The sequence below is a fragment of the Triturus cristatus genome, chromosome 4_1, assembly GCF_964204655.1.
Source record: "Triturus cristatus chromosome 4_1, aTriCri1.1, whole genome shotgun sequence".
Taxonomy (NCBI): domain Eukaryota; kingdom Metazoa; phylum Chordata; class Amphibia; order Caudata; family Salamandridae; genus Triturus; species Triturus cristatus.
The window spans coordinates 356,339,031-356,360,931 of NC_140585.1; the positions used below are offsets into that span (position 1 = coordinate 356,339,031).

The 21,901-nt window shown below is 46.4% G+C and overlaps 1 protein-coding gene across 1 annotated transcript in view; it reads right to left on the reverse strand.

Moving 5' to 3' along the window:
- The window catches only part of SINHCAF (SIN3-HDAC complex associated factor), a 167,095-nt gene that overhangs the window by 104,603 nt on the left and 40,591 nt on the right, over positions 1-21,901 (reverse strand). The window contains exon 2 of the mRNA XM_085650546.1: positions 1,691-1,844. Coding sequence (XP_085506672.1) covers positions 1,691-1,818 — 128 coding nt within the window. The 5' untranslated portion in view covers positions 1,819-1,844. The remainder of the gene's footprint in view (positions 1-1,690; positions 1,845-21,901) is intronic.

A 21,901-nucleotide genomic window follows, 5' to 3' on the forward strand; every position in this document is an offset into this window, starting at 1 on the left:
TGGTGAGGGTTGTAGGAAAGGAAAGGCAATGTGCAATTTATACATCTAACAAAGCTGAAACCTATCCAGCCTAATAATGGCAAATTAATACAACAGACATAGCAAATTGTAGCCACAGATAGCCTCCTGCATCATGCTTGTCGACCTTGCCAGGTAGAATAAGAGGCCTCAGTAGTGGAATCTGAAGCCTCAGTGGACTCAGCACCTTGGAAACCCGTTAGATTACACCCAGGTTTCGTATCATACTGTACAAGATCTTCAATAGTGGCTGCTTTACTGTAGTTGGATCAGCCAGAGGCCCCTCTCCCTTCCCCACCCAGATCTGACTGAAGTGACGGATATGTCACTGCTGGGTTGGGGAGATCATCTGGAGGAGGTGGGAATCAGAAGACTCTAGTTTCTGCGGAAGCCCAGCACTATATCAGTCTTTTGGAGGTATGAGCCATTTGCCTGGCACTGAAGTCCTTCCTCTTAACCATCAAGGGGAGACTGGTGCAGAATCTCAAGGACAACACCACTGCCATGTGTTATTGCAACAAGCAGGGCGGAGTCCTGGGTCCTGTTTGCCAAGAAAGCAGTGCCTCTGGAGTTTGTATGGTCCATCTGGGCATTTCCCTTATCCTGGGTCTTTCTCCCTAGATCTTTTCGCCACCGTTAAGAATGAGCAGTGTCAAAACATTTACACGCTGATGTTCCCAGGAAAGCTCTCTCTAGGACACACTTTCAAACTAGAGTGGAGCACACGTTTCCTGTATGCCTTTCTGCCTCTGCCTCTCGTTCCCCTAGTTCTGAAGAAGGTCAGGACGACCAGGCACAAATCATCCTAGTGGTTTTAAGTCAGAGCAGGTAGAAATATAAATAGTGAGACCATCCCGGCATTACCTTTTTTGGCTAAACATTTCGGCAGAATATAATATTCTATATAATCGACAGGCCAGTGGAAATTCCTGTTGACATCATGCTCACAGGAGTAAAATAAGGTCAAATGTCTTGCAAAAATTTAAGTTAACAATATCTTGCGCAATACAGAGTAGTTGCATCTTAACACACCCTTACATGTCAGGAACCTGAGCCTTTTTTAGGCAGATTTAGTCAGTTATTTCAATTACCAGATAGAGCTTATGTAAGCCACCTCTAACCATCTGTATTTTTTTTTAAACTTTCCCCATGCTTCAGTGACAACAACAACTATTATCATATCTTACTATAAGGCCTGAGCAATATTTCAATGTTGGGTTGTTGGGACGTGTTGGGCATTTCTTAAGACAGACTTTGGGCTGTTGTTAAAATAAGTGCTGTAAGTCTTCTGGGACTGGTGATCTGATTTCCTAAACCTTTGTGCAACGTGTTGGATAATAAATCATGGAGATGGGGTTAATTAACCAGCTTAAAATCATAACTCCACATCTGCAAATATGGCTTTCCCCAAAATTATTCTTTTAAAAAATATATATATATATATACACACATATATATACATATATATATATGTGTATATATATATACATATATATATATACACACATACATATATATACACATACATATATATGTGTGTATATATATATATATTTATATATATATCACACACACACATTTTTTTGTCCTTTGTCACAAACTCTGCATACATTTATAAGATGATATGAAGATAATGATTTGTTCTTTAACAAGTAGAAAGTGTGATGTTTACCCAAAGCAGCTCTGAAAATCTTTCTCGTAGCGTGTGCTCTCAGTGAATCGTGAGCTGGAAGACTTTGCTTTGCAAATACAGCAGCCGTCTAGACTTCGGTACATCTTCGGCTTGTGAAAACCAAACATCTTGCATACAACGTCTTCAAGCCAACCTGTGGAACATAGGCAAATGTGTTATGTAGTTCACTGCATGCTTTCCAGAATCCACCAGCTCAAGAAGCAGAAAATGCCACTTTTGTAGTATGTTCATATAATTTAAATTACCATCCTGTACGCAATGCGGAGTTCACCTTATAAGAATGCTTATAATCCTTACATTACCTAATATTTTTGCTTTATTTCATCAGTTAATCTGACCGGCGTACATACCCTCTCAAACTAGATGAGACCAAGGAATTAGGGTTTTAAGACTTCTAATTAAATTATATAAAAAATATATCCTTTATTCTTCCAATATTCAATCAGCATAGATGGCCAACACATATTTCACAACGATGTTGTTTGTTCCTTCATCATGGCCAATTACAATCATATATATTCTTAATCTAAAAAATAGAAATATGTATGTATTTCAATATACAACATTTAAAAAAAGCCTTTCCTATAGACGCATTTTCTAATACAATTCATATACCAAGATTTTTTGTTTTAATTAAAAATCAAACGTCATGTTTTAGTCTCTGCTTTGACACCTAATCAAATTCCAAAAACAATAGCTGCACACATATTTCTGTTGGAATTCAAAAATTGATAGTCCATATTATACCTATCTTCAATGTACATTATACATGTGTTTTTGTTGAATATAGATTCAAAAAGAATAGTGTTTGTTGCTTCTCTTTTTTTTCTACCGAGTACAACCAACAAGTGTTTCGCTGAACTAAACTGAAGCAACAAACACACTATTGTATATCATAATGCATAGTGAAGACAGGTAGATTATAAATCTACTGGTATCTATCTTTAAACAAAAAAAAATCATAATGTTCCGAGAAAATAGGAATAATATGAATTTCAAAATGATTTTTTGATATTCGAATAAACACTGATTTGATCTTTGGACAAACCAGTTTTATGAGGATTAATTTATGTCTCCCAAAAAAAGAAACAAATGTGTGAATCATTCTGAGATTTGCTGTGTCAAATTAGAAATCTTTCTAATTTATCCTCAAAATAGAAAAAGAGAGAGTAGAACTTCCAAGACAAATCCCTGAGACTTCTATTAATAAAACTATAACGTAAGGCAAAACTGAAATAATACTTAGCTGAACAAAACTGAGTGTATGTTGGTTACATAAACCAAGGTGTACATTCTCACATGTTAATTACACACTGTGTATACAATATCTTTGTCAGGCATCTTAAACAACCCAATAACAGTTAGTCCAAAAATCAAGTAAAGGCTAGGCACACAGTAAATAATTAGTGTAAATTTTAGAGAATTTCATGGCAATCTGTTTGACCAGTTACAGAAATATTTAACCATCCAAATAACTCACAACGTTTATATTTTACTATTTTAAATCCTTACTTCAAACTCTTACAACAGAGACAAGAGAGAAACAGAGAAAGTAAGAAATAAGAGAGAGTTTTAGTACAAGATGAGGAGATTAGCATACTATTCTTGCAGAAATGATAGGCAAAGAACAGCACATTATTAATTAACCCTTTCGTCCAGTGGTTAAGTTGTGAGAAAATAAGTGCCTGGGCTCTCGTCAGGAGGCAGTTTGCACCAGCCCATTGGTTAGTAGTTAGTTTGTTACAGGCGGCGTTAAGAGGAGCAATGGGCTGGTGCAAGCTGCTTCCTGACGAGAGCCCCGGCATTTATTTTTTCACAGGATGTTGAGCCTAGGTCGAGAGTTGAACCTGGTTCCCCATCTCCCCGTGCCTACAAAAAAACATGAATATGTCCTTAACTGGTGCTCATGAAAAGCACCAGTTGGGTCGAGTTCACGCTAGAAGCTCCGATGTTGACAATTAAATGCCTGTGGCGAGCACCGGAAACCACTAGCTCAAATTAAGCACTGCTTCCAGGGCAAGGGGAGGACCGCAAAGTTTGATAGGTGTGTAGATAAACAATTTTATAACCGGGAATATATTGTTCCAGTAGAGAAATAAATGGAAAAAAGAACTGTGTAATTGTGAGCTAGAGCTTAACTAACTAACGTACGTGGGTTGTCCATTAAGAAGGCAGTAGATTTTCAACTTTTTAAGGGAATATGAACAAAGAAGTATAAATAACTAAGATACGAAATAACCTAAAACTGATGTTGGGATGTGGTCATGTACAATTTCTTGTGTGTACATTTTTTTAGTACAAATCTGAGATATAATGTTTAATAAATAACAGACAGGATAATTGCTGATGGCAACTAGACAAAGCACCTTCTGTCATCCCACCTTTATTGGGATAAAACAAGGCAGTATGTACTACGTTTGATTGCCACATTACACTATTAAACTTGTCTGCTGAAATATACATATTTTAATTTAACCTTTACAAAGATAAAAAAGGAGGAAAACTTTCTGCCAGGTTTTGATGTATGAAATACCAGAGGCTCCTCTACAAGCATCGCCCTGCAGGACGTATTCTCAGAAAGTATTAATTGAAAGTTTGAGTTGTCTAAGGCTTTCTCCTTATTATTTCCTAAAATCCCCTCTCGCTAATTTGAAATTTTTAGTAAAGTTAAGAGAGTTGTTGAACATGAAGGTTAACATGGCATAGCCACCCTTTGCAAAAAGACGCTGTTACTGGGATGGATAAATATTTTCATTATTAATCCTTTACCATGCAGTGCTTAATTTGAGCTGGTGATTTCTGGTGCTCAGCACCTGCACTGAATTGATTTCCGGGGCTCGTCATGGCAGCACTTAATTGATTTCCGGTGCTTGGAAAGGGCACTTAATTGTCAACACCACACTTAGGGCAGTCTGTCACATGGTGGCGCTGCTCATCTAATTTATAGAGGCGCAGAACAACTTTTTTTATGAATACAATATACATAAAAAAATGACTAATACCTGCCTCCCCAACCATTCCTTTAGCTTTGTGGACCTAGAATAATCTCAACTGTGCAATTGCAGGTGAGAGAGATGGCTAGTAGTTGTTTTGGCAGTGATGACAGGGGTGATGGGTGGTGCAAGCAGCAGTGGCCTCTTGGTCAGAGCCCTGGCACTTATTAGTTTACAAATTAAGCACTCAATAGAGGTTCATAACACAGACAAAGTTGAGCGCTATGATGCCACACAAGTGATCGTAGTGGGCTACAGGAATGTCAGCAATAGCAGTTACAGTAGACAAGAAGACTTGCAGGCACGCATGAACCCATGCACACGTTAGCAGATATAGAGGAAGTCATACACATAGACCAAAAGTGCACACAGAGGATACATTTATAGACCAAAAGAGTCACAGATACCACACAAACAAAGACAAATAAGGACATCAGCTGCGGCTCATCCACTAAGGTGGAGCGTTGCCCTACTGCTTTTCAGCAGTGCAAACAAGGAAAAAGAAAATAATAACATAATATTATCATTTCATTTTTCCGCGCTGAAGCCAGTTTTGGGGTGGGGATTGCATGCTGTCACAGCCAGCAGAGGGATGAGTGGTTGGTGCACTTAAGTGCACATGATGGTTTGGCAGGCTGTCTTTGGCTGGCCAAACAGTCATGCGCGCTTAGCATGTTCACCCTGCTGTATTGCATAGTCGGGGTGGAGAACATACACATGCTCCCACTCCCTGTCTGAGCGCCAAACCAGGCCGCTGAGACCGATCACGATGCTGCTGTCATGCTGGTGGCAGCAGCGTCGTGTAATTGGCTTAGGGGGGCCTGTGTACTTCCTGCTTCTGGGAAGAGAAGCAGAGGAAAGATGATGGAGGAGAGACGGCTGGCCTGCAGAGGTAAATGAATTTTCTTTTTCTTTTTTTTACCCGCCCCCCTCCCCCGTTTCGTGGCAGCTGCCACAGATGGACTGACAGACATATGGAGGGTTGCAGGGATAAATGCCTATATCATTGGTGACAAATTAATATGTGGCCCTCTGGAGGAAACCAAATTTGACATCCAAAAAACAACTTATTGATCCACGTCTGACCATTGGAAGAATTAACTCAAGCAGTTTCCCACGCTCATCCAAATCTTGCACTCTGTGGAATGTCCTTCTGTAACTAATAAAACAGGCAATCTGTGTGCCCATGAATTTCTTGGTCTCACTGATACAGTCACTGATATGTAACCCTGCAAATCAGTCATTGCATGGTCATCCCTTGCTTTCACACACTTATTACAGTCTGCATATGCATGCAAGGCAAGTGCATGGATTTTACTACCATTATTATTCTTACCACTGAAACAAAATTTAATTAGCGTGAATGACTCTAAGGCAGTGTTAATTTCACACCTTGAAATGCAAAGGAAAATGGCAACCACAGGATGTGAAGTGAGTTCCTTATTTGCCGAGTGCTGGTATATTTCCCTGCATAAAAGTGAGAATGAACACACAAGGATCCTGGTTTGCCCCTCAGACACGCCCTACTCTCTCTGACAAAAATAATCCGGCCTTTGTTGTTTCAGTGGACAATGGGCAGTCTGTTCAGTGCACCATCCCTGGGCCAGGCTCTTCCTGAAAGCTTTGTGCAGACATGATCCCTGGCAACACTTCAAAGGAATGGGAGGCGAGTGCTTGGCACCGGAAATTCACGTTTGTGAACCGTGACTTTTGTGTAACATGTATTGCGTAATACTGATAGGAGTTGCTGAAAGAGGGTGCTCATCTCAGTCAGAGGGTAACAGCACGATAAAAGTGAGAGCACAGCATAGCCAAAGGATATGGTAGATCGGTGCTGTGCCTGCGTGTGAGAAGTTGGCCTGGTATATGCTGTCCACTAATTAAAGTGGCACCTTGCACCAGTCCAAACGACCCTTATGATGTATGAGGTCAAAGATAACCTTTAGAAAGCTATCCTAGTGGTAGCTGTGGCGAGCAGCCTTCAGGCATAATCTTTAAGGAATTTAAAGCAGCTTGTTTTACCAGAATATCATCTTTAGTATTAACTAAATGAAAGGAGAACCACACAGTAGTTATAAAAATATGTATTTATTTATATAACACTCTCTAGTATCCTTTACACGAGGATACAACACAAAGCACACAATACTTTAGCAAAGAACAGTTGTAAGTAGCACAATACACAATGGGCTCCAGGGGGAGACCAAACCATATACTAAAATAGTGGTATAAGAAGCATGACTGGAGTCGAGACAGTTTCTAGAACACGTAGAATCGCTGGGACCCCAAGGAACCACCCAAGGTGAGTAGAAAGGGAACCCACGGAGGAAGAGTGCAGTGTGCTAACACGACCGCAGGTCCATACAATTCTATGAGGAAGTTGCTGTTACAATTTTACAGTTTAGGGACCCTTCTCGGTGGGCTTCGAGGAAACCCTTTGGAACTTAGGAGGTTGGAGAACCAACCCACCTGTGGATACCAGAGTACCCGAGTTACCTATACCAGAGGAGACCGGTGCCTAGGTCTGGAGTGGTGTCGGAAACTGCCTTCATTTTCAATGGAGGGCTTCAAAGAAGAGCTGCTGCCGGGAAGGAAGAAAGTGTCCGTAGGAATCCAAGGGTGGATTCGTGATGGAAGGAACCTGAAAGCAGAGGGGACAGAGTTTGGGTCACTTCAGGGGCCCGGTAGATGAATGCCCACCGATGTCGGGTGCTTCAGGTTCCAAGAAGGGATGATTGACTCTGCAGCCACGAGGTCCAGGAAACATTGGGGACGGCCAGGAGCTGGATGCGAGCTGTCCCACGAAGGATGTCGAGTGCTGAGGGGTCGGTCAAAGTCCGGCTGGAGCACCAACAAGCCTTGGCAACAGCAACCCACGCCGGAAGGTCAAGCAGGTTACGGTGTGGACCAACAAGGTCCAGGGGACTCACCAAGCAATGGGGAATCAGGGCACATCTGGAGCAACCAGGAAAGCCCAACAGAATTCAAGATGACCCTCAAAAGGACCCACAGGCTGAATGACCAGGAGTCGCCCGGGGACTTCAAGCAAGATCACTAAGTACCAGCCCATGGAGCACTCGGTGCGGGGAGGCCAGAGTTATTTGGTGGAAATACTGCTCGGGGTCAGGACTACACGGAGTCCAATGCACAAGCTCGGGAATCGCCAACAAGCATATGCACTTGCAAAAGTACGTGGTGCACAGGGGTTCGGGTTATGCGGTCCCCACGAGGGATACTGGCCTCAAACTCGGTGAGAGGGCAGCTTGACCTCAAGGAACTTCAGAACCTACCTCCTGTGTTGCTGGAGCCTTTGGAGTCCGCAGGAGCTCAGGATCAGCAGACCGGTCAGATGCGTTACAGTGCCTGCGAATGCAGGGGAGTGACTCCTTCCCCCCAAGGGAGATTCTTCAGTTGTCCTTAGTGCTCCACAGGTCCTGCACGGAGCCTGCATGGTGCAAGGGCACAGATAAGGCTTTGGACGGAGAGGGAGACGAAGTCGGGCCCAGTCAAAGTCCAGTGAAGTCCAGAGAGTCCAGACGTTCGAAGGTCAGTGGTTTCTCATTGCAGATTCTTGTCCACGTAAAATCTAAAGTCTTTCAGCCAGGTAAGCCCTTATGTACCCACGGGAGAGGGTTGGACAGATTCAGGGGACTCGCCTAGGGGAGGGTCAGGACAGAGGGGAGGTTACTCCCATGTCCTTTGTCCAGTTTTGCTCCAGGGCAGGAGCCAACGGCTCCCAGAACTGGTTTGAGCTGAACTATGCACAGGGACACCAAATGTGCCCCAGGTGCAGACTTTCAGGCACCTTTGAAGTACACCCACCCAGCCCCAAAACACTAAGTCCTGTCTGGGAGGTGGTCACACCTCCCTGTGACAGGATGCCTAATGTGCCGCCTTCCTCTGCTCGAGCTTGGCTCAGCAGTAGGAGGGCAGAAATGTGTCTCTGGTCCATTTTGTGCCGACCGGGTCGAGAAGGCTGGCACCGGAAAGACCACTGATCCCACGAAGCTTGCTTCAGAAGGGTGGAATCATACCTCCCACACCGGTGTGGAGGTATGATTTCAAAGTGTTTGATACCAAGCACGACATGTTTTATTTCAGCCGTTTTCTAGGTAGTATTTACTGCGAGGTTATAATGCACCTTTACCTATATGTCTGGCTGAGTCACAGATAACCCGGGAGAATGGTCTCCAAAGGGTCTCTGCTCATGCAGGGGCACTCTCTCACGTAAAACCCAGCATCCTGCCTTCAGGATTGTTAAGGCCTGCTATAGGGGTGACTTACAAGTTTTAAGTGTAGTGACCTATAGATATAGTGAACCTATATCTAAAGTAAGTGGTACAAGCACCAGCTTACACAGGCTGCAATGGCAGGCCTGTAGTTCCATTTTGCATGGCCTCTCATGGGTGGGATAATACATGCTTCAGCCCATGGGAGGCCTCTGGGGTACCTATGCCCTGGGTACATGCACACCATATACTAGGGACTTATAAGGGTACCCCAGTATCCAATCTGGAATGTACCAAAGTACATGGCATAACATTTAGGGGCCGATTCCGATTCCGGCCACAAAACGAACCGACCGACACGGTCTCGGACCGGATACCGACCGACACGGACCAGCGCCGTACGACCCGTGCAGTACGATGCAACGCGTGTGAATTACAACCGACACGTACGGAATACAAGCCGTATGACCGAGCGGTAGGGAAAATAGTGAACCGGCCAGAAAACCGACGCGCTTTTCACTGACCGACACAAACCCGGAATGAACCCGACCGACCCATACCCGCGATGTCCGATCCGCGCAGTATGATGCAATGCGTGTAAAACCAGACTGACTCGCACGGAGACCAAGCCGCACGACCGACACGCACAGACAACCGGGCCCACAAGCAATAGAGACCTTCGCGACCGACTCGTATGAAACACAGAAGATAGGCAGCATGAACGAGGCGGAGAAGCCCGCACGAGACAACATCAGCGTCCGTATCCGTCAGAGGAACGTCTCCTTCAAAAAAGACCAAAAAAAGGACCAAACAAGCAATGACAAAGCCAATAAATATCAAATTAAAAAATCCTGGGACAAAGACACACCCACAACTCCAACTATATAAAGGACTACAATCACTACCATCATCCCTTGCAAACAGGAGACACAGTCAGCAGCAAACACCATTACCCAGCAACCACAGTCACACTCACAACTCACCCATCACACAACCCACACACCATCAGCACCTCATCCAAAAGCACACACACATACAGCCAGCAAAACCAACACCAACCCACCCTCACTTGCACCCTCACACACACATCACTCACCACCACCACCCATCACCATGCCCCCAAAGAAGAATCCAAAGTTCACAGATAGTGAGTTAGAAGTGCTGGTAGACAAGATCATCAGAGTAGAGCCACATTTGTTTGGTACATTGGTCCAAAGGACCCCTATGTCACAGAAAACAAAGATGTGGGCGAGGATTGTGGACAAGGTGAACGCTCAAGCACCAGCAAGGCGCACAAAGGACGATATCCAGAACAGGTGGTATGACGTGCGCAGGAGGGTCAAGAAACTCATCGAAAAAGATCACGCCCTGAGTCAGTGCACCGGCGGTGGCCATCCTGCCAAACCAGTGTACTTCAGGACCTGGGAGGAGAAGGTGCGGGACATCCTACCACCAGAGAGCGTCCATGGGCTAACAGACATACCAGAGCTTGGTGAGAACACAAACAACATACCCAAGATTGTGTGGCAAGGGGACAGCGAAACCATAAACCGCAAGCAAAGCTACACTAACCAATAGATAATCATCCCAAGATGTGTATGCCAGTCAGACAAACACAATACCTGCCATCTCATAGTGACTTGGAACTGTGTCATGACATGCACCAACCTACAAACAAATAGAGCAAGGCAGTGGCACAAAGCTAAATTAACACTGCCAGACAGTTTGCCACCACAAACACACTACCTCCCAGTGCAGCTGACTGACAGGAAGGAATAGTGGGGATGCAGGTGAAGTGAGTGTATCCAAAAGCATGATGGGGCCTGCAGTCACAGATAATGCTCCCCTTCCTGATTGGCCCATCAAGACCTCTCTGAAACATGCCCACATCACAGGGAGTGGAAAATGACTGACAAGATGGCTGACACTGGGTCCTGCTGTGGGAAGCACAAGGCCCTGCTAGGGCATGTGCGCAAATCAGAAGCAGGACACCACTGACTGACATCCAGAAAGACAACTTGCACGCCCCACAATGGAAGCACGTTTCATGGTGGGATGTCTGGCCGGGTGGGAAGGAGGACTGACAGCTCTGACCATACTTACCAGCATGTGGAGACACACACACCCCTCAACACAAACTCCACACAACTCACCGGGTAGAATGCATTGACCCACACCTCTGTGACATATCAGCAAAAGTTACACCGTACTGGGTGCTGCTGTGTGAAGCACAGGGGCTCTCTTTGGACTTGTAGCCAAACAAACACCAGGATTTCACAGTCAGCCATCTTGCCATTGCTGTCACACCCCCTCACAGGGAAGCAGAGTCAAGAGGAAGGAAGTATGGGCATGCTGGGAAGGGGGGTGTAGCCAGGAGCATGATGGGAGTCGCAGTCACAGACAATCTACACCCACCCACATGGCCCAGTAAGCATACACTGAACCATGCTCGCTTCACAGGGAGTGGGAAGGGACTGACAAGATGTCTGACACTTGGCTCTGTTGTGGGGAGCACAAGGCCCTGCTGGGAAATGGGCTACAACAAACACCAGGACTTCACAGTCAGCCATCTTGCCATTGCTGTCACACCCCCTCACAGGGAAGCAGAGTCAAGAGGGAGGAAGTATGGGCATGCTGGGAAGAAGGGTATAGCCAAGAGTATGATGGGAGTCGCAGTCACAGACAATCTACACCCACCCACATGGCCCAGCAAGTTCTTACTGAACCATACTCGCCCCACAGGGAGTGGGAAGGGACTGACAGGATGTCTGACACTGGGCTCTGTTGTGGGGAGCACAAGGCCATGCTGGGAACTGGGCACCAACACACACCAGGACTTCCCAGTCAGCCATCTTGCCATTGCTGTTACACCCCCTAACAGGGAAGCAGAGTCAAGAGGAAGGAAGTATGGGCATGCTGAGAAGGGGGGTGTAGGCAGGAGCATGATGGGAGTCGCAGTCACAGACATTCCCCACCCACATGGCCCAGCAAGCTCACACTTAACCATGCTCACCTCACAGGGAGTGGGAATGGACTGACAGGATGTCTGACACTGGTCTCTGTTGTGGGGAGCACAAGGCCATGCTGGGAATGGGCAACAACAATATCAAACTCTGTCCGTGACAAGCTGGGAAAAAGCAGTGTACAGGCAGGCATCTGTTCGTAAAGTAGAAAATGTCATGTTTGTGAACCATCGATGCATGTAGAAACATAACTCACATCGTGTGTCTCTTCCAAACACAGGTGGCGCTGGGCACCCAGCACCAAATGAAGAGGATTCCCAGTCCCAGACTCTGGCGGACACTGAGCTCTCTGTCCTCTTCGGATGACGACGACCAACCTGGCCCCTCCGGTGTGAGTCATCATGCAGCACCAGCAGCATCAACATCTGCACCCCCTGTACCCACGCCTCCAGCATCTGGAAACCGACAGGGCACCCCCGCCAACACGGACAGACCAAGGCCACTGAACACCCACAGCACAGGGACACAGGACCCCCCGGAAGCTACAGCAAACACCACCAGCAACACCACCCAAGGGGTCCCAGTGTCACCTGTGCATCCCGCCGCTGGTCCTGCCCATGTGGATAGGGGTGCTGGGAGGTGTGGGAGGCAGAGGGCGCGCCTTGCAGAGGGGTCTGGACTGCATGATGACCCCCAACTGGCACGCATCATAGATGCGTACCAGGATAGCACCAGAGGATTTGGCCAGGTAGTGGGGATCCTCAAGGACATGCAACAGGAGCAGGCTGCCCACCATGCCCGCATGGAGGCCAAATGGGATGCCCTTACTGTGGTGCATCGGGACATACTCCAATGCCTCTGCCAGATCAACACAAACCTGTCCACACCTCCCTGTGTGGCCACAACATCTGTTGCAACACCATCTGCCAGCGCCACAGGGAGGGAGGAGGACTCTGGCGGAGAGTCCCCTGCACCGCAGAGGCCTGCACCTGAGGATCCCCCCCCCCAGGAAGAAGAGGGGTCGTCCGAAGAAGGACATGTGAGAGGCAGATGTCCCAGCACATCCCCCAGGGCCTCTAAACCTGTTCTGGACAATGTTCTTTGCGCGCAACCTGTTCACCTTGTCCAATCGCACACAACTCGCCCACATGACATGGAGGGTTCATGTTGGGCCAATGTAGCAGATGACTGTGGACTTTACTCTGAACATTTCATCTACCAGCACATCCAACTCTAATGTAAACTTTGGATCCCAAAACCAATGTACAGCACCCACCATCCTGTGCACTTTCCTCACACATGTTTGAAAATAAACTCACCAGTACACCATACTTGCCTCTGTTGTGATTCCAACTTGTCATGTGTCATGGAGATGTCGATCTGCTACACAACAGAGTGCATGCCAAATACTTCAACAATGTGACCAACGTTAGGTGAGTCATGGTGATGTGACACATGTGAGGGAGACACACCACTATGGCAACACAACACATACTCACCATGGCCATGTTACTCATCCCACACAATGATGATGACCTGAAACACATTGGCATGCACAGACACAACACCAACCCCTGTCAGTGGTAACAAGTCCACAGGTGAGGTAAGCAGATGTCAGTCAGATGTGGGAAGACAGACAATGCACATAACAAAGAGTAGCACAGGTTCATTACATATCAGCAACATGTTTATTCCACAATAGTTGCAAGGTAATTCTACGTAACAGTGGATACACGCTCACAACGTTTTGGAGAATTGAAGTCCAGGGATGTGTGGTACTTCAGTTGATGGGAATTGACAACTTCCACACTGGTGTTGGATTCTGGGTGTTGGGGGTCAGTGTTGACAAAGTACCCTGTGAAGGACAGACACAAGACACAGTCAAAAGCACAGCAGAACAGGAGAGAAATGCAATACACATGCACAAAACATGTCGCAAGAAACCTACACAAAAACAAGCTAGCAGTACTACCCTATTGTGGAGTACACACCACCTGAATGGACACATCACTGCACGCATCCAGTCAAGTGGCACACAAACACACTCAGACAGCAACAGAGCAGCCACAACACATTCCAGGCTAACTCCATACATTGACATAACAACCCTGGAAACTCACAATCAGGTGAAGAAGTTGTTGATGAGCTGTGAGCGGAAGTGACCCTCATCCTCATCATCACTGGCATCTTGGCCCAGGCCGGGATCCTCCACAGGTGCCGGAGGTTGGTCATCGTCATCGTCATCCTGGATGAGAGGCACCTTCCGCACTGCCACGTTGTATAGCATGCAGCATACAAGGTTTATTTTGCATACCTTTGCAGGCTCATATGGGAGGGCCCCTCCGCTCTTGTCCAGGCAGCGAAAGCGGCTTTTCAGAAGGCCGAATGTCCGCTCAATCACCCTCCTGCTCCGACCATGTGCCTCATTGTAGCGCATCTCTGCTGGTGTCATAGGCTTCCAGAGGGGTGTCAGCAACCACGGCATGTTGGGGTATCCGGAGTCACCTACACACACAAAAATGAACAAGTAGCTGAGTTTTGTAGGAGCTTTGTAGGAGTTTTGTAGGAGTGGGGAATACAACACTGACAAACACACACAATCAGAAACAGTCAGTACACACCGACAAGCCAGGCATGCTGAGCTGGCATCTGTGACGTCAGCATAGCAATGCGACTACTCCTCATTATGTAGGCATCGTGCGCAGAACCAGGGAACCGTGCACACACATGTGTGATAGACATGTCAGCAAGACATACCACCAGAGCATTGATGGAGTGGTAGTGCTTCCTGTTCCGGTATGCCTGCTCATGTGCCTGTGGTGGTATCAGGGCCACATGTGTCCCATCAATAGATCCGATGACGTTCGGCATCCTGCCCAGTGTATAAAAGGCATCCTTTATTTCATGGAGTTCAGCTGGGCTCGGGAACTTGATGTACAGGTCTAGGAAATGCAACATCCTCTCCAAGACATCGCGTAGCACCCGACTAAACATCGTTTGCGACATACCACCAGCAGTAGCCACAGTGTACTGGAAGGTACCAGTAGCAAAGAAGTGCAGGGCTGCCATCACCTTCACCTCTGGGGTCAGTGCTGTAGGGTATGTCCGGCCAGGTAGCAGATGTGACGCCAACTGCTCCGCCAACTCCTCAATCAGTGGCCTGGTGAAGCGGTACTGTCGGATGCAGTCGCGTTCCTGCATGGTCGCAAGGTCTGGGAATGGTCTATGGACAGCTGGTGCCCTGCAGTACAGAGATGCACAAAGGAAGATTGTCAGTTCATCCACCCATGTGGCCATGACCAGGTTCAATATCACATGATAGATCATGACATTACACAATGTACTGAGGTGTGTGCTGTTGGGCATGGACACATATGTCACCTACATGACCATCACCTCACATCTCAATTCCACATGTCCACATGAGTCCCATGTGGTGCATTGGCCAATCATCTGGCTGTGTCACCCAACCTATGTACTGCTGTGACGTTCTGAACACACACCACAGTGACAAGTGAGGCCTGATGTCTCCCAGGCATCACAGATCTTTGCCATGCAGAAACCCATGGTCCCTGTATTGCCACATCGACACTGGCATGGACATAGCGTATCACGTACACACCACAAGGCAAGCGTAAGTCCCACAGGTAGTGGCCACTGTTGTTCCTGCAGGCCCTACATGTACATCTCTTAGACACACACACACCATCAAGGTTGATGCATATACAACATCGATGTGGAGACTGTCACCCATTGGGCACATTTGATCAGACACATCTGAGACACAACATGCACACAGACTGTGGGTGCACATCAGTATTGTGGCTACAGGTCTCACTGTGACGTACATGCCATCTCCCCCTGGACTCAGGGTGTATGTGACATGCCCCAAACATATCCAACATGAAACTGTGTCCGTGACTCATGCCCATTACTGTACAATTGCACATCACAGTGGTAATGTGCATGACACACAAAGGATTCTGCCCCCATATACATGTGCACAGCCTGGGAGTGACTGCACAAAAGTGCCACCCAACAAACCAAATGTGGCCCCCCACCAAACACCCAGGGAATGCAGCCTTACATGCCATGGGACACTGTGTGGCCAATTCTGTAGTGTAGTAGGTGTGCACAGGTGTCCCTGGCAAGTAATTGTGTGTTGAATCCGTCGAATAGTCACACCAGTGAGGTCCGACGCAGGTGACAATGCGTACGCATCGCACGGTTCATGACCGAGCCGTGCGTACTCTTTGTCATTGACTGCAATGAGGTCCGACGCGGGTGACAATGCGTACGCATTGCGCGGTTCATGACCGAGCCATGCGTACGCTTTGTCATTGACTGCAATGAGGTCTGACGCGGGTGACAATGTGTACGCATTGCACGGTTCATGACCGAGCCGTGCGTACGCTTTGTCTTTGACTGCAATGAGGTCCGACGCGTGTGACTATCATGCATACGTGTCGGGCAGGCATGGTCCGAGACAGGCGTACGCCTTGGCCATTGAGTCGTATGGAGACGGGTGTGTGTGTATTTTCAAAATACACGGTGTACAGTCAGTTGACCGAGCCAGGCGAACCCATTGGCTCTGGACTGTCATGGAGACGGATGCGGATTCAAAACTAGTACGAGTTGTGCACTGGAAATTCAGATGGATGCCTACAACAACGTTGCAATTTCAAGTGTTTCATGAAGGTGAAGATTTGAACGATGCGGAAGGCGTGTACGAGTCGTACATTTCCATGGATTGGCCAGATTCATAGAATGCAACCGTGTTGGACCTATCACTGGGGACACATGGCACAGAGTCTGCCACTGCAGCACAGATATAAGGCTGGCTGTCCCCCAGGGAGCTCACTTGCCGGCACTACATGCTCCTGGACCACATCCCTGATACCACTGCTGCTGTCTCTGCATCCTCTGGCTCCTGCTATGGCACGTACACTGGAGAGGGCCCCAGCCTTCACTGAGGAGGAGATCCAGGCCCTGCTGGACGGGCTCCTTCCACAGTACAGCAAGCTCTATGGGAAACCAGGGGAGCAGGTGAGTGTGCAGTCCACTGCCTTCCTAATTATGCATGTTGTCTGACTAGCAGTACTAGCAGTGTGTACACCAGTGGCAAGCATTCTCACTGACTACTTTCATCCCCCAAAGTGTGTAGGTACATGTAATGAACAGGTGTCCTGCTGCTAAAGTGCATTAGTGCAAGCTTAAAGTATCCAGGCATTGTTAACATGTCAGACATGCAGGTGATTTTTTCCTTCCCCATGGTTGCACTACCTGTGTAACTCATTTCCCTTTGTGATGATGACATGTATATCTAAATGTGTGCAGCACAAATCTGGTGCATGTGTGTTAATGGACTTTTAAATTTGTCATCCTCACAGGTTGATGCCCACCAGAAGCAGGAGATGTGGCTGACCATCGCCCGGGCAGTTCGTTCGGTGGGGGTCTACAAGCGCCGGATCCGCAACTGCCAGAAGAGGTGGCAGGACCTTCGGGGCTGGACCCGAAGGATAGCTAGAGTCCAGCTGAAGCTGTCACCTACACGCAGATGTTGCAGGGATTCTGCTTATACACAGAACTATGCGTAGAACCCCAGGACCTCAGTGAGTTGTGGTGTACCAGAAACTCACCTCAGAACCCAGAACCCAGTATCCGGCTAGCATAAGTGTCCCATTCGTTATCCGAGATTTAGCTCGGCGGTCCCAATGAAAAGACAACCCAGAACACGCGACTCAGTACATACTCAGGAATGGTGGGAATCGGAAATACCTGTTCGTATATTATTCTCACATCAGTCCACAACAAGAATCAACAGAGACACGGTGAAAATAAAAAGAGTTTATTTTTATAGACCACGTGTCCTAATATGCAGTACTTTGGCTAATACAAGCAGACAAATGATTAAAATCAAAACCATCAACATAGTTACAATTCCATAGAGTATAAAAGGGGTGATCATGTTATAATGACAGTGGATACTACCACTTTCCCTTTACTAAGAAGCTAATATTATTATTAGTCTAACAGAAGGTCTCTTAGGCTTGAATAGGGGACCCCATACCTCAAAGATCAGCTTAGTGAAATCACATCACAGGAGCATCAGGAGTCTTCTCGCAGGAAGGCTCGTCTTCGGTCTGAATAATAAACATGATGTCCGTGATATTAAAAGCACCAACTTTCAGGTATGTGCAGCTGCTCGTGTGTTATGACTAAATAGTGGGTCGATCAACCTAGAGTGGAAAACATGCATTGTCTAACAACTCAGACTGTTTGTCACATCGTGTGCAGACCAAGGTCGCTTCGCAGAGCTCGGGATGGTAACAACAGATTGCTCTCGTGTGAGGCAAAACTCGAGTCAGCAGTTCGTTTAAGCAATAACATGTGAACGCAGTGTCGTGTGCAAAAGCAGCAAGATGGCTTTCTAACTTCTGACGTGGTTATGCTAACTTAACAATGTATGTACGTATTAAGGGAGTCCTTACTACATGCCCCCTTGATCGAAGCACTACTTAGTATGCAAGAAAAGAGAGAACGCAGAGTTCAAGCGCGACAGAGCAGAACAAGGCGTATCCAATTTAAAAAACATTGATCAGTTCAGGCAAAGTCCGAACAGGAAAAAACCAAAAAGGGATAAAAAAAACAAAAAACCTCAAACGTGCCGTGGGAGGTGAAAAATGAAAAAACGCCTCACCGGGCAGAAGTGCAGACGTACAGGGACAGTTCAAGACACGTGAGGAAAACACAGTGGACGAAAGTTCACTCAATCCATGAAAGTATATGCAGCATATGTGGCCACTGCTTCCAGCAGAAAATCATTGGCACGGCCACTGAAGGTTTCAGCCATCCAGTTAAGTAAAGAAAAGGAACATACGTGTTCTTCTATCAGCGGAGCCTCTAGCACCATCAGAGGGCAACCAGCGTGTACTTCCAAATAACTCATATCCAAGAAGTCATATGCCGCTCTCACGATGTCCCAATTACCCAGGATACCATGCGCCGCACCGCAGGCCATAATCCGAACACCAGAACAGGCAGACTCGTGAGACACTAAGGGCCTCATCAGTCGATCAAAATCCGGGTCCGGAGACACCATGTTGGTTAAGCACAAATCCATAGGCCATTCAAAGGGACAATCTAGGCAGTGGAAGACAGGTTGCACGCAGGTGAAGTAGGAATACCGGAAGGATAATCCATATGCCAGGCTCAAGGTCGCCAACGGCAGGACACCATAGTAATCAAGCATCCTGTCACGAAGAAGCTGCAGACGGGACAGGCTGACGTGTGGCACAGAAAGAGCAGCCATTCCGCAAGATGAAAAGTAAAAGTAGCACACCTGCCACTAGAGCCAGAATTAACGGGACACCTCCAAAGACGCTGGAGAAAATAGAATGAAAAAACGCCGGAATCACACCAAAAATAGTTTGGAAAGAGGTCACGAGGCCCGAGCCCACAAGTTTAAAAAAATGAGCCAGGCCAGTCGTGGACGAGGCATTGAAAATTGTTTGGATCAAAGCTCCAAAATGCAGGGGGAGGTCAGTATTCAAAAGCGCCTGTACCTCGGTGCGCGTATTTGCTACGTGAAGGACAAATGTTTCCCGGGAGGAAGTCAATGGCACCTCCTTTTGGGACAATAGCGCTCTTATTCTGCTCATCTTGTCGAACTCTGCTTTCAAGGTTGGAATTGAAGGCCAGATAGAAGCATCCAGCCTCCCATGCGGGGGTGGAAACAGGACGTTATTGCAGCAGACAACCCTCTGTGTTACAGTTACTATATACGGGATCCCTACTAACATCCCGCAGCAAGCTTCATTGTTTAAAATTAAATAACTACCGTTTGCAAGCAGCGTGAAAGATGGCGTAATCACTGGTACCGGGATACCTTTGAGGACGCAGGCCAAATTCGGAGCGTGTACATTACAAGCACCGTGCAATTGAATGTGCCTACATACAACAGAATGATCAGGTGACGTTGTACATTCCTCACCCCTCAGATAAACCTCAGTACCGTCCCTTGTACATCTATACGTAAAGGGGAGGGACCAGACTTCATGTATGAAAGCGGTACCCAGCTGTTCATATCTACCCAGAGCATAGTGTTTCATACAAGAGGTAAACTTAAAAAGCGCAAACGGTAGACTTATCAATCCGTGTAAGAGCCACACAGCGGAGTCGACTTCCGCAACAGAAAAAGGTAACGGCTCCAATTTCTCAATATGGAGCAAGGAATATGTAGCATCCTTCATGGACATGAACTGCTGTTTGTCAGTAAGGTTAAAGGGAAGAAATAACGATGTTGTATTCAGATAGTCCCAAGGGACCTTCCCTGCCTTCAATGTTTGTAATGTCCATGCAAACTGCATAACAGAACGCAACTGGTTTTGACCATGATACAACACAGACATATCATCCTGCACAATATCCACAATTGAAGAAACAATATTATCTAATGTATAAATGCGAGAAGAAAGAGTGTTAATGCTGTTATCAATAACTGCTAATACTTTTTCCATATTAGCCTGACCAATAGCTCTCAATCTTGAAGCTGCCTTAATCTGCGACAGTGTCCATACTTCGTTGTAAATAGCATACGCCCACCTCTTGGATCTGCCACCCACAGGACCTTTAACAAAATCATTCAAATCTATTTTGTCATGTAACTTTGATAAATGAACTTTGACAGATGCCAAGGTGGAATGTCGCAGCCAGGACTGACATAATTTCCCTACAGAGTATGTAGTTACTGTATGTGACGACTCAAACCGGGGGTCCACGCGATCTTGAGTATACCCCGGTTTCAGTCCCAGAAAACGACGTTGACAGGTATCAGAACTGCTTTGCCAAATTAACCATCCCTCACTATTAAATTTCGAAATATTGAAAGACGAATTGGAAACCAATAACTGCAAAGCAGGAAGGGACAGATCTGTGTGATTATACCAATTTGGGTAAGCACCCAGATCCGGCACAGAAGGCGAATTTAGTTTTTTAGAAGTGGCCAATCCGAAACAGGTGGTTTGGAAGATGGTTGCATTTAAAAACAACATATGATTTGGTACTAGACAGGCACGGTGTAAAGCTTCAGTTCCCTGAACCTGCCACGGTTTGGAACCCCAAACCGACTTAAGATCAATAGTAGCCTTCCATAGATCATAACCTTTGATTGACAACTCATCCATAAAGGACTTAGAATATAGCAATTTGGTGTGTGTCAGTCTAACCTTGGAGGCAGACTCGGGCTTAACTTTAAAATAAAAGGATGCCGGGGCCGAAACACTGAAATCAGTAAAATAAGTAAACTTATCAACTAATGTATGTGAACTGCCAAACGAGGGGGTGGGACAATGTTCCCACTGGGTAAAATTTACAAAATTTCTAAACGAATTCGATTTATGCAGGAAGTGATTGCCATAATGTTGAAAACAATACTGTTCCGCATAATTAGCCGCATTTTCATACAAATCCTCAGCATCAAAGGCGGCATAATATTTCAAATCTGAAAACAGTGCTTCAATGGCGTGTACATCCCAATCATCAGAACGTATGTTCTGTTTAACTACATCACCCATAGAAACACGAAATACATTAGGCACATTAATGACCTCTGTAGGCCCATGAATTTGAAATTTAACTGCATCCCATGTGATTCCATCCATGACGGGCCAGGCAGTAATATTCACAAAAGTCTGGTCCCTTTTCATGATGTGGGATGAGGAGTGGGGGGCCAAAGTTCCATTGATAAGTCTAATTGTCGATCTCTCTTTGAGATAATGGCCATCCACCAAACGGAAGAAAACTACAACAAATCCAATGGACATAAACAAAAAAATACCAAAAAGCATCAACCAGATGTATGTCCAAGGAGCTATCAAAAAATGTTTCTTAAACCAGCTCACAAAAACAGCAATGTTTGATGGGGGAGTTGAGGGCAAAGAGTTAGTGTCAAAGGAAAAACGGGACTGGCCAAGTGCTGTAGATTGTAAAACAGGCGAAGGTCCA